This window comes from Bombus terrestris, chromosome 4, assembly GCF_910591885.1.
Source record: "Bombus terrestris chromosome 4, iyBomTerr1.2, whole genome shotgun sequence".
Classification (NCBI taxonomy): Eukaryota; Metazoa; Arthropoda; class Insecta; order Hymenoptera; family Apidae; genus Bombus; species Bombus terrestris.
In genome coordinates, this window is record NC_063272.1 from 12,237,649 (window position 1) to 12,256,884 (window position 19,236).

Sequence of the window (19,236 nt, forward strand, 5' to 3'; positions counted from 1 at the left end):
CATTGTAAATCATAAAATGTAATTTTGAAATATTTTTTAAAGGAAAAAGTAGATTTCAAGATCACTAGAACGTTATTTCTAATTTTATGTTAATTGTAACTCCTATTGCCCTAAATTCCTATTGCTCTTATCGTATTTTACCAACATCCGTGGTAAAACTAGCCTTATTGATCGTTATGTCTTTTTTGCAAAAACATCCCAAAAGTGTGCTTTTATTATCAATAATTAATAAAGAGATAGTTTTCTTCGTAGCCAGAAGATTCGATCCTGAAGAGATTAAATTTCCACTTCTTAATCTGCAATTAAATAGAACTACATATAAAAGTAAAGGCTCAATGCCAAGTGAATGAAAGTTACGTAATTTCCAATTCCGAAGTCAAGAATGCTCGATTAGCGCGTGTTATTCAATATTACACCTTTCCGTAACAAACGTTTAGGGGTCATCAAGGTTGAATGCGTTGCTAGAGAGCAGTCCATGGTGAAAAGGGTGGTGGTTGTATACTGTGCCACTCTATATATAACGGCAGTCGGCACCCCACACGATATTAAGAACGTTCACCGCATCTGCGGTAACATGGTTTCCAGTTACAAGGTACTTACTCCTCGAAACACTCACGACTTGCCGATCAGTGTGGCAACGTGTTCACTATATCGGGCTATCGATTGATTATTATCGAACAATTACCAACGCTAATTACAAAGCAGCGAAATTTAATTACGATGCGAAACCCTGGATATATTATTCATTGTGGATTCTCGGTGATTGTGAATATCGCAGTGCATCGTTTCACTATCTAGTGCACAGTTTTCATAGTTCGTCGCAAGTGACATCTCTTTAAATAAATCTCATTTATAGCGTTTGCATTCAGTGAAAAGTGTTCTGGTGTGAATTCTTTGTTTTGCTGTTTGTTACTTCATTTTTATCTATCCTGAATTACTAGACTGCAGATGGTTAGGCAAATTCACAGTTACTTTTATGCAAATTTATGAACACAACTAAAGAGATGGGAACTAAATAAAAATTTGTTCTTTGGTGTATATTTTATATATTTTTGTATCTTATATGCAATTTGTGTATTTTTACATTTTTCATTGTTTTACAAATGTATAAACATCCGCAGTTTGCCTTAGAAATTTAAATATTCTATGAAATAGATAATCTCGGATTATAATGACGCATTAAAAATTGCACGACAAGTAATTGAGACAATACCTGCTGCTGTGCTTAAAACAGTTAGAACTTTTTAATTGTACTTATGCATAAGTAATCTAATGCTTCTAATAAACCGCCAATTTTTAATATTTTGTAATATCAGAATATATTTATTTCTCACATGTAACAATAGGCGTTTCAGTTTGAAATAAGTTAATAGTGAATACGTTAATATAAAATATTCAATTAATTAATCATCTTCAACTCTCTGCCTGTAGAGATCATCACCTCCTGCCGTTAAGATGACGCCATTTCTGATGGCAATTTTCTGTCTGGCTACCGCAGGCTGCTCGAACGTCACGGATCAGCAAACATCTGAGACACATCATGATCAGCAGGTAGCGATCTTGAAACAGATCAGAAAAGTGAATGAAGACGGTTCTTACACGTATGGTTACGAAGCAGGTGACGGATCCTTCAAGGTAAGATGTATGTAATAGCTTTTGTACCGTTTAATGCGAAAGGCATGTAATGGGCGTTCTGCGTTCTTAATACTTGTACAAACAATTTATCGTTGTATGTTACGCGTCTCGTATCTTAAGTACCTCACTGGAAAAAAGATATAGCATTTACACAAGCAAATTATTATACATCGTTAAATTTTCAATACGAATAGCATTTATTTTCTAATTGCCGAACGTAAAGAATATAGTTTCTTTGAATAATTTCAATACTTTATTTATAGAATTCCCTTGAAAGATTGGTAATGCAGTAAATAGAGTAGGTTAGATGTATTGAATAGAAAACTTGAAAATACATGACGTATATTGATAATCGAAAGTAATGCTAAATTATTTTATATTGTATTATGATATTGTATTATGAAAAAAAAAAAGGGGGAGAACTCTAGTTATAATGGAACAAATATTTAAAAAATCAAATAATATAATATAATATTCGAAAATTCTTTTTAACTTTTACTTGTGAAATATTTCCAAAAAAAACTTCAATCAACGGTAATTTTTCTGAATGCAAGAAATTATTGTCAGGTCGAGAGTCGTGACGTTCTAGGCAACATCAAGGGTACGTTCGGTTTCGTCGACGCGGACGGCGAAATAAAAAGGGTGTCGTACTCTTCCTCTAACGGAACAGGATTTAAAGCTACCACCGTGTCGCCATTACAGGAACACGTGTCCGTCGTACAGAGCATTCCGCGTATAAATCGCACCACCACAACCAAGAAGCCAAGCGTCGTTTATCCTTCGTCTACCGAGGCGTCCACAAAATCATCGGTGGTTCAGTCGATACCGCGAAATAGGAAAACAACAACGACTTCAACAACTACAACTACAACCACTACGGAACAACCAAAGACTATATTTGGCCATTATTTAAAAGGAACCGGGAAAAGTAGACCGCGTTTCGTGATCAATGGCCAACAAAGGCCATTGGTAATAGAAGAAGAAATCACAGAGGACGAAGATTCGCAGATAAATCGACCAAGTACGGAGGACAAGACTTCCACATATAGAAAAATTATTTTTGCTAAACGACCGGTCGAGCAAAATCTTCGACCAATCTCTGACGACTTCGTAGAAAAGGAAGACGATGGTAAAGTAACGAGTGGAAATAATTTAAGAAGACAGTTGCAAGAAGAGACTACGAAACCTAACCCGATCGTAGAAGGCAGTAGCGACGACCATTCCGACGTTTATGGCGGATCTTTGTCCACGACTCGACCTTTGTTCACCACAACCACGCCACCAAGGGTTCTGCAACGCGTTTCACCTACTCGAATCGAAAGACCAAAAGTTTACGTTAATCGGGAGAACCTTGCGCCATCGAGGTTCGAAAACGTAAACGTAAAATACGATAATACCAGAGTTTACGAGGCTGAGACGAAGGCGCCTCAAGAGGAACGTACTCAGCCTCAACCGGTTTTGATTCGAGGCCCAGCGCGAGTGCCCGAAAACCGCGAATATCTGCGACAAAGTACCGAACCTATATTTGTTAGACAACAGCCTGAACAGTTTCTACGTGAACTACCAGGAGGAAGAATCTTAGTTCCTTCTCAACAGAACATCGAAGAAGACCCCGCTTACAGACCACTTTCCATCAACAGAATTTTATTACGCCCTCTGCCGAGCCAACAGCCGCTTTACTCGACAACCACGGATGCAAATATTCACTACCTGACGGAGAATCCTCTTCCAGAGCAAGAGGAAGAGCCGAGAGTCGCTATGGCGCCAGGGTACATGCGTCCAAGACCTTTTCCACGGCCTGTAATCTTTCAAGAACCTGAACCAAGACCCAGGCCCGTTTTGAGACCCGTTGCGCCAGCGATCACTCACGCAATGGATGAAAGAGAGTACCAAACGACTCCTGAATATTCTTACAGAGGCAGCACCATCGCTTTACCTCCAGAACCTCCAAATCCAATTAATACGCCTCTAAGCAGACGCGACTTCCAATTACTGTTAAGAAGATTGCTCGTCAGTCAGTACGGCGTCCAAGCTCTTTCTTATCCAAAAAGCTACCTAGAAGACGCCTTGTACGATCAACAGCCATATCCTTCTTATCAGCCAAGCTATCAATCTACTGCACCACGACCGGACATCGCTTACGATCAGCAAATTCCTCTTCAATATGGAGATCGTGTGCCTGTAAGACGGCCTGTGTATACCAGAGCTTTGAATCCTGTTTATCAACCTCAACAGTATGAGGATTACAGCGATGGAAGATACACAAAGAGGGTCTATAGGCAAAAGTTCTACACGCAAGAAGTGGCTGATGACGGAGAGGAAATATTGCCTGCTCCAATCAGAGAAGCTTTGTTGTTAAGGATGTTGCAGCTAGCAATTAACGCCGAAAGACCTCCCATGGTTTCTTCTCCGGTTATGACGACCACGACGCCAGCTTCGAGGTACAGAAAGACTGGACCAGTTAGGAGTGTACAGATCATCACTGACGAAGATGAGGAAGAGAAAGAGGCGATGAAGAAGAAAATGTAACGGTTAGTTACTTCTGATAACTTTCTAAAGTTTGATAGAGTTTATTTCTTTGACGCAATGGAACGATAATTAGGCTGCGGATATAATGTAAATTCATATTTTTATGAGCGTATTTGAAGAAATGGAATCTATGCAGACATTTGTTTCGCCTACTAGATATTATAATCAGTATACTATCTTGAATGTTGTATGCATTTTTTGCACATTACTGTGTTTTCTGTATATTCTGAAATTTCCCACGAATGCATCAAAAATCCACAGTCTAATGGTAATAGTAGAGATAAGATCAAAAGAAGTTTAAATTTATAGTACACGTATGGTACAAGAGAAATAGTGTTAAAGAATTCTGTACAACTTTCTACATACTCGATTCGTTCTCAAACTTATTGCTAGTACTCTATTTATGTTCTTTTTATGAAATTATATTTCAGACCCGTTCCGATTCAATAGGAGAAGCGTGACAAGTTGCAAGGTTACCACTTCCTCGCCAATTAATCTTCCTTTCTTGAATGAACAGTCAATAATTTTGAAGCAAGAGTGGTTACAGTCTTAATTACAATAGCTGCGACAGAACTGGGTGGGAGATCATCGTTTTCTTTAATGAAGAGCTCTGTACAAAAGAGCGTGAGAATAAAGGGAAAATAACGTCGATAGGCACAATAATGGCGACACAGTTTTCACGGAACAAACTAGAATCGTCAGCGAAACGAATCGACTTCTCGGAAAGGGAAATGTCCCACGTGTGTTCGTCCAATGATTTTCCGCACGACAACTTTCAACTATCTCGCAACGCTCATTTCCTTTCGAGTCGGATCGTCGCTACTTTTAAGTCGCCTCGACACTAATGCAATTAGACGAACGTATATATGGTCAGCCCGATACACTCGACGATTACGTTGATCTTGCATATACTTGCATTATACTCACTACATTTCACCCTGCGTGTCACGTTGAATTATAGCATAGACCTTCCAAAGACGAACAGGTAGCATTACCAGCAGAGCACTGAGCAGGAAGTATTCTAATTTAGCTCAATGGTGATTGCGTACGTTCGATATCACTGTGAGTGCGAATCTATTAGATATAAATTACAAGATTTTGGGACTTTATTCGTAATGGTAATTACAACAAATTTATATTCGATATCGTGTATGATATTTAAAAAGTTTTCCCTTTTATTTAGACAAGGAAAATATTCTAGCTTTTGATTTATCTCCTGGAAGTTCGTTGTTTTGTTTTTATAAAATTATCATTTTTAATTATTGTCTACAATGCTCTTCTTTAATTTCATTAAAAAATTGTATTGTAGTTTCGAAGTTTATCTACGGATAAGCGAGGGATACGCGAACACACAGATGTAAATAACAATACTATTTCCATGTTTGCTTGAAAGTGTACTAATTGAAGAAAATCATGGTGGACGTGAAACTCATGGTGCATGTTTTTTACTTAAAAATTTAAGTTATCAATGATTCAGTGACCAATAACGCTCCAAACTATATAAATTCAATAAATTGTAATACTTGTACATACTACTATATGAACTAGAATAGTACTTACAAAACATAAAATGATCTATTAAAATACAATAATATTAAATTATTATATTTCAGTTAATATTGATAAATCAAAATAATGAACATTCTCTTCAATATTAGAATTCATTTTAACAATATTGACCATAATATTGAACGTACAGGAATCACCAAACAGTATCATCCTTTAGCCTTCGTATTGTAAATATAATGTTATACAAAGCTAGTGTAATATACGTATCGAAATAAAACGAGTTAGATGGTAGATGGAATGGTGTGAGAATTCATTTCACAAGCCTCTGAGAGCCAGCGCACCAGGAAAGAATAATAACGTGTCTACCTGTTAGTAATTAGCATCACGGATTGCGACACTTTGCTGTCGGATACGAGAACTAGTATTTGTTAGACGGTCGCATTGCTGGTACGATGTCCGCACGACGGGGGTGTACATCATGGGATTTTACACGTAGTTTCCACGTACTCTGTACTCTCTTGCTTCTTACCAAATCTCCGGATGGAGACATGTTACAGCTCCGGGAAAGTTTCAGTGTATGGAAAAAATTCCTCTCTAGAAGTTGATGAAATGATCTCCGTTTAGGGTAAGAGTGGCAGCAAAAGTTCAATCTTCTAAAAGGAATATCGTGTGGTAGATTGTGACGTAATATGAAAATTGCAGAGGGGTTCTTTAATTTTGTATAACGATGATTTTTATTACAAATATTTGTAAACAGGTAAATCTTTTAAAACGAATGAGATTGTCATTTTATCGCAGTTATCTGCAGAAAAATAAAGGTATTTAAAAAGCGGTTAGAAATTAAATAAAATATTTAATAAAATTATTAATATTCTTACGATGCATACTAAAAATCAAATTAATAATAAACAAAATTTTTAATACTTTGGTAGAGAAACACGTTGGTGAATTGTATCGGTTCTGAGACGAATACTAGATATGAAATTAGATATCGAGATAAACCAATAATTAGATTTAAAAAATGAAGAATTTTGTAATTACCATAAAATTACTAAAACTGAACATTTCATGAGTCTTTCCTTTACTCTTCAAGCATGCCTTCTCTTTAACAACACTTTCTCGTTCAAGACAAAAATGTAATTTCCAGTTATAGCCATACATATAATTTCATTTACTATGTATAAAAGTGTTATTGACATTTGAATTCAATTTCTACAACTACCACTTTTAATACTTTTATTAAAACAATAATAACACATTACGATTGGAAGCAACTTTCGACTTATTAACAAACATTACTTTGGCATTGAAAAGCACGAACACATGTATACCAAAGACTTTCTTCGTTACAGAGATATTCTTAACAAACGTACCCATGCATGAACTCGGAAAAGTTTCACTTCATCACACTCGAACGTTCGCGAGCATTCGACAAATATCGTAAAATTGTTACAGCTATGATTACAATAACGGGCCATTTATTCAGAAATAGAACGGAAACGGATAGTTTAGCAATGTGTAATAGAGGAAAGAATTTTTTTCATGCGGCTGCAGGCAACCTTTCGATTTTTCTGCGGCGTGGCAACCGGATGCACACGTGAAAGGTTGTCGTTAAGAGACAGAAATATTCGCCAACTGGACGGTGTTCCTATGCTTTGTAAGCTGCAACTTCCGGTATCCTGTGAACAGTGCCAATAGCGCGTGTACGGTTTAACGCAGATCACGTAGGAACAGCTCGTTTCTTAAAACCGTCTAATTAGACCGACCGTTCCTTTCATCGACTTTCCTCTTCACTGGTGATGGAAAGTTGCAATGGATAGGGTAGTTCATTGTCTTGTCATGCATGTATATACGATACACAGATGTCTGCACGATCAGCAAAGGAATACGGGACAAAGAAGAAGAAAGGAGAATTCGCTGGGATCTGATACGATCTTGATAAGTCCTCGAGTTCAGCTAACAATCGTGTAATAAAATATCAAGAGAGAGTGTACGAGCTATATTCTGCGAAGGATTTTACTTTTGACGCTTTACGTATATACTAGAACTTATCGCAATGATGTAAAAACACAGGAACGAAAAGTCAAATACAGTCAATTGAAAGGATATCTGTGAATTGTGTGATTTGTTCAATATTAAAGCATTGTGGAAATATAATATCTAAAATTTGTTTTCTATTAAGTTTCTTTCTAAGATGCATAAGATTTTGTAATTTGTATTGAACGACTAAATACTATGTTATAATAAAATATTAATATATGAATTTTTTAAAATATCAAAGTAATCGATAAAGTGATGCCACGTTGTTTATGAATTGTTAAATAGATTAAGAGCAAGCAATGTGACGTAACATTTATTAAATATTGAAATAATATTGATATTATTTAAATAAGTTATTTAGAGTTATCAAATTATGTGTCACGCGCACACAAAAATATCTACAAAACCTATTTTAACAATAGGGAAACTTAATGAATTAATAATGTGATTTATCTTGAAAACATTAATTATTATTCGTAAAAATAAATCAAAATCGAGTCTACTAAAAATTTTAACGTCAGAATAACGTTAATAAGATCATTAAGATCAGCATCTTAAATAGGGAAATGAAGATACAAGAACAAACAGTAACGACTATAAAATAAAAAGGAACATAGTATACAATATTTTCCCAATGAAATAATTTACAATTGAACTGTCTTTAACGGTAAATTATATTCCTATTTAATCAAACGTTACAAATCTTAATAACATTAATCCATAATTCCAAGTAACTTAAAAAATATACAACTTGTTTACATGCTATATACAATTCTTAGTAACATTTATCCTAAAATTACTAATAGTTTTTTAACATTCTGTACAAGTTTACAAGCTTTAAACAAGAAAGCTCCTTAGGTACGAACGTAAAACGCTTAAAAATACTAAATAAATATCAAATTCTCCTTACATGACCGTGAACATGGCATGCCAACGCGCATAATTTCTTAATTATAATTTTCCTAATTAATTATAAATTCAAATTATAGAACATCATTGTAATCGGCATAACTATTCTACTTATAGGTCTCCTAATCCACTGTATCATTTCTTTTAAAAATCAGTTAAACCATGATCACACTTGCAAGGACTGAAACTGTTCAAGCTGAAATTGTAATTTATCTTTGTTATCTTTTGGTTCTATAATTATAAAGGTTAATCTTCGCCTGGCAAATACTGGGTCATTTTTACTCGCTGTACGTATCAATCTAGCAACGATACAAAATACAGTACAAAATATACAAAATGTCGCAAATACATTTGTAAAAATCGTACTATAAATACTGCTTTATGTATCCGTTGTAACGAGTTATAATAAAAAATACCATATACTTTCAGACGAATAAATTATGTCACAGACCTCGGTATCAATAAAAAAAAGTAATTCAGAGAAATAATAATATCTAATCTCTATATAAAATGTGACCAGCCCAAGAGACCAGCCGTACTCTTGAAAAATTCGCTGTTCAAGGGTTAAGAAATGATCTGGTTAACAAATTAACTAGATGACAGGGAAACTTTCGAGTGGACTGAGGCGGAACGAGGCACATTTTTCGCGCTTTCGGTGTCCTCCTCAAGTGGATAAGGACTGAAAGGCTCTGTCTGCACAGCAACATCCTCGTAATCAAGTTCCAAGGCGTCTTGCTCGTAAATTGCATCGTGACTTCGCGGCCGAGCTACGGAAGGAATCCACGGTTGTGGCACGCCTTTTCCAAGTGCTAAGAAAACCGCAGCAGTTGTTAACAGAACGACGGAAGCGACACCGAAGACCAACCGCCACGAACCAGCGATCTGAAATAGAAATTTTGTTGTTCATTATAGGGGAACTGTAAAATATGCCAGTAAGTGGTCAACTATTACTGATTTATAGTTGAAAGAAAGTGAAGTGTAACAGAATTTTAATTGTTAGGTATTTTCTAAGTGATAGTTAATAAGCCATAAAAAAGTATGAGGAAGTTAGAATCCGGAGATCGTTAAAATTATTAGTACGATTTCATGAACGAATGTGAAAGACTTAATGTTTCCTGTGATGTTCCTCTTACTGTTAGAGATATTGTTAAACGTTTATAATTACGACAAAATACTAACGTTAAAATAGAAATTAAAGTGTCTGCAGAGGTGTTACATTAAATTGAAGTATCTACTTGGGTATGTTATATTTATTCTAATTTCTAATAATTGTTTGTAAAAATGCCTTAAGACAAACTTATGCTATTTCATCGAAAGACACGTGAAATTACTTTATTAAGATGCGATAGAAAAATTAAAATCTAGATGATTGATGCTTTCTTTTAAATGGGATATATATTTTTAATATATATTTTTTCTTGCAGAGATTAAAACAAAAAATTAAACTTGCGGAGCCATGAAGGGCCTGAGTGACAAAGTAATTGGCAGCCAACAGTCCTGCTGCGCCTAGAGTCGAGCACAATGCACACGCGGCCGCTGCGCAAGCTGGAGATTCTACAGGTGCAAGGTCTGCTATAGCTGCTAAAGCACCTGCTGGTGCAGTTCCAGAGACAAGAAGAGCGGCTATACCTAACCAAGCTGCCCCTAATGCTTGACAACCGGCGTAACCAGCGACAAAAAGTAGGGCAGCGGGAATAAAATGAGCTGTAATCAAATTACAAATTAAGTTACTCCATTTAATAGATCTCCTTCTTGATAGGATAAAGAACACAATTTGATAGAATTAAAAAATATCGCCATAAACTTTTCTTTTTAATGAGATACGTACCGGTATATACGACCAACTTTCTAGCTGTGGTTGTCGAAACTATTTTTGATTCGCGAACGTGATCTACAAGAAGACCGCATGTTAACGCAGCCATGAAATGACCAATGTGTGGTAACGTTGTTAGAACAGAATCCTGGAACCATTGAAAGCTAATTAAAAGTTTCCAAAGATTAATCTTTAGTATTAATAATTTATCTGCGCAAACTATACGAGTATTATTAGGATTTAATTTATATTTTCTTTATACAGTTTCTAACATGTACTTCAAATTTTAAAATGCTATTCAATCATAGTGTTACAATGTTATAATGCTATTCAAAATATGTTATTAATTATACATTTATTGATTTATTACGATTAATAGACGTTATGTGTCTAGATAAATAAATAAATCAAAGGATTTATTGGAAATAAGAAAATTTGTTATTGTTCATAATTGTTTTAAAAAAATGTTATACTTCTTCTTGCTACAATAAAATGAAAGTCACAAGAAAGTATATCACGATTGATGGAAGAGGCAATGAACTAAAATACAAAAATCAAAATATTTAACTCATTACCAAGTACAATTATATACAATATAAGGTAGATAATATATATAAGATTAATAAATATAAGATAGTATGCTTACATTAGCTGTTGAGAATCCATAAATAAGTTTTAGGTACTTCGTCATACCAAGGGCAAGCGTTGCATCGCCCCATTGATTTCCCATCGTTGCTACAGCAGATGCCCAAACAGGAACCGATCGTAGTAATTTTCCCCATGGAATCACAGCAGCCTATTTTATTATTAATTTCATATTTTAGTCCGTTATCGTTTTTCATTTTCGTTACTACTTCGCCATTAAATGATTTAATTACGATTCAATAACATTCTATGATCTAAAACCAGCTTTTATATAAACAACTGATTGTATATAGAATCTATGTGTCTATATGTAGAATCAATTTCTTATTATCCAAACTTTAAATATTTCTGATTGGGAATTAAATTACAAAAACAAAGAATATCTGTCCCTGTATAAAATTCTTATAAACAATTTGTTATAAATAGAAATGTGTCACACGCACGCTTTTATCTCTTTAATAAAACAGGATAATCATGTTAATTATATTAATAAAACTGAAATCATTTGTACTTGCTGTTAAGAGAGTTTTGGCAGTAAAAAGACTCATAAAAATAACGATGCGGTATATTCAATATATAGCACGGAAATAATTAACTTTATGTGACGCCTCATTAATCTTTTAAAACAATGGTATTGCGATTGCACCATTGTAATATCGCATAATTCATAGAACATTAGCCTTTCTCTGTATGGTTCATGTCGTAATAATGACCTGAATAAAGGATTGCCAAAACCAGTGGAAGAAATTTCATGCGCATCAGGTTATACAATAACGATGATAAGAAAAAAAAATTTGATATAGGAAGAAACTCCAAATAACATTAATCAAACAAGAATTTTATCTCTTTACGGTCGCATGTCAAGGGAGATTAAAAATTTATGCCATTTCATTCTTTCAATTTTGGCACACAAGACAGTTATATATTAAAATTTGTTGTGATACTAATGTGTATTATATTAGAAATACAGATATACTATTGGTTATAAAAATATGGAACAATTTAATAAAAATTACGAATTTTCAAACGAAGCTTGGCGAGTATAAGATCAAATATCATTCTAAATTCAGATGATTATAGACAGAAGGAGAAAACTGCAGCTTATATTATTAATCTAAAATAAATGAATTTTATAGTTATTAAAATTTTTTAAAAGCGAGAATGATCTTACATTTGTATCGTGCTGATAAGATTTCGGCGAATCTTTGACAAATCGACCAAAAGCGAAGTACCAACACAGAGCAATGCAAACGAGACCATAACAAAGTGAATCTCGGCCAAGACATCGAACAATAGCTGTACCTAACCATCCTGTGAGACAGTATCCAACGCTGACCGCTGTTAAATAATTTATTACATTTCTTAATCATTCTTTCTTCATTGTTCATTAATATCTTCGATCAAATTATATTCGCATATTGGTAGTACAACATTAAAAATTTATTTTGTATTACGATTTGCAACTAAAAATTTACCAGCATAGCAACTGAAGTACCAACTTCTGTGAGTGCTCTTAAACCAGGTCATAGCAAGCATGTGAGCAGCAGGCATAGTTGCCCCCTATAAATGAGGAATGATGTAATAATTTCTATGACGTATTGAATAATATCATTGTTTCATCAGCGATGCTTGTATTTTCCAGATATATAACTTTAAAATTATCGTATCAATGCTACGTAATTATTTAGAAAATACTAAAACCAACAGAAGGAAGGAAAGTATTGAATGTTAATATTCCTTTCATAAAATATTTAACTATTTCCAAAATGATACGATATTGTTATCAATCTTTGCGGAGAATTTAGTTAGTTAATAAAGTTTGTATATAGAAATAAAATGATTGACGTTATACAGACAATTTTAATATAAAGAATTTATAAATTGTAGCCTTTAATTCGTAATTACTGGAGTACAAAAATTCTACTTCTATCAATCATAAACGAATCGAATACATGGTAAAGCAAGAAGCTTTTAGTGAAATTCCAAAACATATTTTTCTAAAATTGACAATTCATAATTTTATCGTGCTCCTTGAAGTGATATGTACTATGGTATTTAATTCTTACTGTGCATAATCCCTGAAAGAGACGAAGTGCTACGTGAGACGGACCCCTCCATGCAGCTGGTACCAATAAAGATGCCAGACAAGCACTAAGAACTGCACGCGAAAACACCATAGATGGGCCTGATCTCCCCCATACTAAACACCCCCCTAAAATTGGACCAGCCACTTGACCCCATAGGAACGCTTCCCTCATTATGGATTCTGCACGTTCCTCCGGTGGCAACTAAAAATATAATTATAGTTTCTTATGAATGCACAAATTTTCGTAATTTATTTACAATATTCGTTTGAGGGATTTCAGAAACATTCAAAGCATATACATTTTTAATATCATGTCATATTTACCTCCATGAGTATAACTTCAAAGTCTTCGGTACGATTACGACTACTGATGTTGACCAGCATCTCGCAATGCCACGATGTGTCGATGATGGCATGATTGTCTTTCTGATTGGCGAGCAATGCGACCGAAGAACTCACTTCCACTGAACCACAAAGTGCAAATCCTACTGCAACGAGCGCAGCAACGATATGTCGCGCTCGTACAGCCGCTAATTATTAATATAATTATTAGCATAAATATTAAACAATAATATTAATATTTCATCCATTCCATGTGTAGAACTATCATTAGCAATTATCCAAAAGTATTATATTTGCAGATATTCATATAGAGCTCTGCACGATGAGTGCTATATACAGATTTGATTTGTTAAAAGATCGACATTTATTTCTCCTATATCAAATGCAAATTCGAATAATTTTTGTTTTTAAATTAATTTTTGATCTTTTTGTTATCGTACTATCAGGCGACAATGGGCAAGCAATTCTTATGTGCATTGTATACATACATTATCGGCGACACTATACATCATCTTTAATAGAATATTGTTTGATTTTGATAAGATGGTTAAACAGTAGATTTCGTAGTTTCTACCTTTAATTCAAAGTTAAGGAAATATCCCAATTGCTTATGTTACGATATGTAGATATAAATTTACCAATATTGGTCACAAATATTTTGAAGATTATGTTATAATAAACCCATAGATAGTGGAAGGGGTGATTGTACATGAGAAAATAAGTTGAGAATATGCAATAAATTTTTTTCATTGGAGGCTTTGTTTTTGAGAAAATCGACTTTGAATTTCCTCCGAGTACGCATGCACTTGACTATGTCGTGATTAAATGGATCTCCGGACACTTTGTATATGATGAACTTAATGAACGAAATAAAAAGGTATAATAAACATTTAATCTTTTTCTGCTCCAATGTATAATGTTATTTACCGATCAAATTGGATATTAAAAAATTTATTTCTGTAGCAACAAATATTTTAAACTCATTGTGTTATGTTAAACAACGTTCATTACTATTAAAGAAAGGTTTCACGTGCGACGTAACTGCACAAGATAGTAATGCAACGTAATTGCACGAAATAGTAATGCTACGTAACTGCACGAAATAGAAACACAATGTAACTGCACAAAATAATAACGCAAGGTGCTCTCAATCGCTTGCTTATTTTATTATACTGCTTGTTTTACTAAAAATATGTTGCTTGTTTCGTATTTAGTTGAACGAACCTCGAACTTCTTTTGCGGCTTGTTTTATTTGAACACTGCTTTGTTTCACCAGTTGCACGCTACCTCTTTTGACGAAGTCTGCCATTTCACAAAACTCGAAAGGAGTAAAATCAACGACTGCATACTACTTTTATCATTCCTTCTACTCCTATTATCTCTTTCCTATCCCCGCGCAGTATAAGAGACCTCGACTTTGGTTTCCTCTAAACGTAGCACAAATAATGATATTTAAAATAACTTGGCGATAAGAAAATTTTTATTCATTTCCCATCTTCATCTACTCCTTACACGATTTACTTTGTGGTATGTTTGCTTTCGCGTAATGGTAACGTTACAAAGTAGTTTTAAGGTAGAGTAGTAAATTCTGGGTATATACATTGAGCAAGGAAGGGGAATTAATTATATAATAACAATTGTGGTACGGTTGATAAGCTATCGTGTTATTCATCCTATCGTCTGTGATACATACTGATAAGTTTCTAAATCTCAATCAGACAGATGATAAGCGGCAATTATCAAAATTTTACAAAACCAATCTATAGATTGTAGATTATACAATAGAGTGTATCGGTTTTACTATTTATATGCAACTTGATTAGGTATTTATCGATATCGTCTTTTAGTATCTTTATAAGGTAGACGCTTAATACATTTAAATGTAACACCAGTTCTACCCCATAATAAATATATTTATCATTTAGTTGGATAATGATTTGTTACAGTAATTTGAAATTTATCGAAGCGTAGAATTACCGATCGAATCATTCAAGCGCGAAATGAATAAATAAAAATATCCACGTGGAAGAAGAATTTTCTCTCACCTTTCATTTCCAGCGCCGCATGTCTCAACTGAACGCTTCCACGTTTAAGACGAACGAGCGCTGCCATACTTATCACATGTATCGATGTACAGCTGAAGTTTTCATTACGCGACACAGACTTAAATGATACAGACTTAAACACATTTTATGGTGAAGCACGCCAATTTTTCACTGACACCTCTTTGCACGGTGATGCGGGGTCAATCGGATAGTCGCGAGTTGCACGAACTATACTGGCCATCTGGGAGTACGAGTGAATGAACATCTCCGTTAACGAGACTTGATACAATAAGTACCTATGCCAGGACAGCCTTGAAACACCGTTTGAGGCCTGCCTCGTGATATTTTGCCGACCGTGCCACAAAACGATATCATACACGTATTTCATACATGATAACAGACTGATTCCAAACACCAGATTTCGTTCGTTTTATCGGGACTCTGCGAAATATTAAATAACGTTGGAATGTCTGATTGTTTTGTTTTTCATGATAACACATCCAAGCAATACCTTTTGTTGTTATGATCTTATTCTTGATTTGAACGATTTGCTCGCGAAATTAAGAGAAGTGCTATAATTTCAATATCATCGTTTAAATATACTAGTACTAATTCTCTTTTCTCTTATAAGTAAACTGCAGATTTTTATGCAATTTCGTAGTTTTATGAATACTACTATAGTAATACTAAAAATAGGGACCAAAAGGACAAATTTGTTTCATCCCTTAAATATTATCATGAGTATTATCTTTTGATTATTTCATATATTTTTGGATATTTGTGATATAAACAAACATTTCCTATAAATGTTACTATAAGTGACTTATTTATAAGTATACTGAGAGGAAATGAATCATTTAATGTACATACACGTGAAATAGACGGCATATACTGTTCTTACTCTAATTGGTTATTTTAACCATTGATTTTTATAAATTCAAACTACGATATTTTATACTAAAATATCTACTTATCTTATAAAAGATTATATTGCATATTATATTATGTAATATATGTGTTATATATACATATTTTTATTGCTAGCCGTTTTTCAGTATAAAAAAAGATATAACTATTAGACTACGGATTTTTATGCATTTATTATTTATGATATTCAAAGCATAATGCTTTCTAAAAAAATTGTATGACTTTGTCCGAATGGCATCAACAAAAAACAAATTTGTTTGATACAAATTTATTTTGTATTTCTTTTTTTAGTACTATATGTATTTATAAATAGCGTTGTACTGGAGTCGTTAAAAAAAATAAGTCGAAGATACAAATATCTAAACCAACCTTTTTTACTATTTCTACGGTTTATACTTATCCTCCTATTATAATATTTATTGTTAGAAAAAAATTACTCAGTCTATAAATAGCATAAAGAAGAATAAGTATTGTAAAAATTGACCACTATTAGCGTTGCCATCTCATTCTAGACTGAGTCGATACTGTCGTATGTCACACCAAAATGACAAGTGAATCTCGTCTGTGCTCAGATGACGAACAAACTAGATATTTATATCTATAGATTTTTGATATATTTATTCAGTCATTTGTTTATAATACAATACGCCACGTATGTACATATATACTTGATTAACAAAGCTTTTATATTCTAAGCTTGCGATGTTTATTATTTCTAGTGTGTTATTTCATTTCTAAAACATTATCACTATCAATATCTTTAAAAACATGTTTCCTTTTGCATTTTTTTTTTTAGATACGGTGTAATTTTTTCAATGATCAAAAATAAAACGCATGTTACTTTACCGACCATTGGTTAAGAACACGTACGTCCCAAGTACCCAGCAAAGGACCCCCTCCGGTCCCCATTGGATCTTTTACCAGACCCCAAAAGGTTGCGCGTCAGGTGGTCTTTTTCCCTCTTGTTTTCTCCCCCACCATTCAGCGAGAAACATCGTATCGTACTACCTGCAAGACGATTGGTCAGTTCAGAGACAGGTCAAACGGCAACACATCGGTTAGTTAGTGTTTCTGTCACATTCATCTCTACGTTTGGAAGCGTAGTCGAAGTTGTCGTTGAAATCGCGTCTCGAATTTATTCGAGGTCTGTGTACCGAGCCACGTGAACGAAACAAGCGCGCGGTTTCGTGTCTTTGAAAGCGTGTGCGAGTAGCGAGGGACAACCGATCGAGGGAACGGTGAATTCCTGCGTGCTTTTAGCCGCGAGCTTTTCAAACAGTGGAAATTATGCGCCGCGGTGACGCGAGTGTACCGGAGTGTTTTGACACGAGCGTGGTGCGGTGATTTTTGTGAAACGTCGCGTTCGATGAATGAAGAAGACGCTGTTACGTACGGGAAATAACGCGGGAACGAACGTCGAGGTGAGTGCCACTGTTTTTCTACAACGATCCCGCGAATTTGAGGTTAGGTTAGGGCTGTACCGTGACTGTCCCTCATAGATATTACTTTACGGTGGTCTGGAGTATGCTGCGTATTCGCCCACGAACAACACGGTCCTTTGAAGGGTTCAGGCATCCGGATCCTCTCGAATCGGGGCCTCAAAAATGGTCCTTTTCACTTCCAAACGATGCGTGCCGGCGCATGTCTCTCTTCCTCCCTGGCCCCTCTTTCTAGAATGTGAACCTCTCCGGGATCCTGCTGTGTTTCTACTATAGTCCTCTGCAACAGGTAGTGATGGGCTAATATTTCCGCGCGCGCTCTCCCTCGCAGGTTTGCTTCGTTTCTGTTATCGCGAGACTTCGCGTCACGTTTCTTTCTCCTGATAAATATGTATGAAATTTTTCAAGTACTTCAATCGAATACTTTATCGATCTTTTCGTCGTGTCGATATTCTACGTTTGTAAGATGCTTTGGATGTTTGAACGTTCGATCATTCAAAATGTTCTGTGATACACACATATATATATATATCATCTAATAGAAACTTCTTTTCTTGTCCGTTATTTTTCTTCTTGTTTTTCTAGTTCATTTATCTTTTTCGCATGTAGATCGAATAAAGTTTGTCGGTCTCTAAATTGAAATTAGATTCATATAGAACTATTCAGTCCACTATTTTGTCATGTAACTTTGCACGTAGGAGAAACTGTATGTTATTATTCGTTATTTTCTAACGTACATACATCAAACAAGTTTTCGTCTACATATACCAGACGTAGATACATATAAGATTCGCGTCAGATTCACATGGATCTATTTATTCAAATATTTCGTAATACATCTTTTCGTTTCATACAAATTTCATATCTGTATTCATTATTTCATATCTTCTATAAATCAAATGTCCTAGTTCGTATATCTTGTGACATATTTTTCTGCTCAGTGAGAATGTCATATTATACATGAATATATACATATGTAATATGTATATAACATTTCGTATTTCATTTGGTCAGTAGTTTTAATATCCCTGTTCGTACAGTTGTATTAAAATCACGTTTACATCAAATTCATATAGCGCCATATTTAATTTTCCATCTAAGGAAGAAATATTTTTAGAAGTTTCGTAATAAGTTCGTTTCTCATGATTTGTATTTTTCTTTCGGAACAGTTCGGTTGGAACGTTTCTATCGCGTATCCCCAGCGTTTTAAATTATTTCGTACCTGTCGTTGATGCATATTTGTGCTAGACTTTCGAATAATTTAGACTCGTAGGAAATGTCTAGTGACATCCGTCTGAAACGTGCTCCGTAAATATT

The 19,236-nt window shown here is 34.5% G+C and overlaps 2 protein-coding genes across 5 annotated transcripts; one reads left to right on the forward strand and one right to left on the reverse strand.

Annotated features, from left to right (window-relative positions):
- The first annotated feature begins 541 nt into the window (after positions 1-541).
- LOC100643644 lies at positions 542-6,826 on the forward strand. 3 transcript variants are annotated; one of them, XM_012308013.3, is made up of 4 exons: positions 542-592; positions 1,432-1,635; positions 2,338-4,166; positions 4,596-6,826. In XM_012308013.3, exons 1-3 carry the CDS (start codon positions 575-577, stop codon positions 4,162-4,164), a joined length of 2,049 nt encoding a protein of 682 aa, XP_012163403.2. In that variant the 5' UTR covers positions 542-574; the 3' UTR covers positions 4,165-4,166; positions 4,596-6,826. The 3 variants fall into 3 exon arrangements, with proteins under 3 accessions (XP_012163403.2, XP_012163402.2, XP_048260842.1); XM_012308012.3 differs by having other exon boundaries at positions 2,203-4,166; positions 4,596-6,825; XM_048404885.1 differs by lacking the exon at positions 542-592 and adding an exon at positions 609-951 and having other exon boundaries at positions 2,203-4,166; positions 4,596-6,825.
- Positions 6,827-8,369: 1,543 nt separating this feature from the next.
- Positions 8,370-15,909, reverse strand: LOC100643522 (sialin). Of its 2 annotated transcripts, none has more exons than XM_003394965.4 (9): positions 15,554-15,909; positions 13,491-13,696; positions 13,147-13,368; positions 12,556-12,640; positions 12,252-12,418; positions 11,082-11,231; positions 10,451-10,583; positions 10,073-10,326; positions 8,370-9,504 (listed from the first exon to the last, which is right to left on the reverse strand). In XM_003394965.4, the coding sequence occupies exons 1-9, from the start codon at positions 15,618-15,620 to the stop codon at positions 9,211-9,213; spliced, it is 1,578 nt and encodes a 525-aa protein (XP_003395013.1). In that variant the 5' UTR covers positions 15,621-15,909; the 3' UTR covers positions 8,370-9,210. The 2 variants fall into 2 exon arrangements, with proteins under 2 accessions (XP_003395013.1, XP_012163401.1); XM_012308011.3 differs by lacking the exon at positions 15,554-15,909 and adding an exon at positions 14,733-15,085.
- Between the last annotated feature and the right edge of the window lie 3,327 nt (positions 15,910-19,236).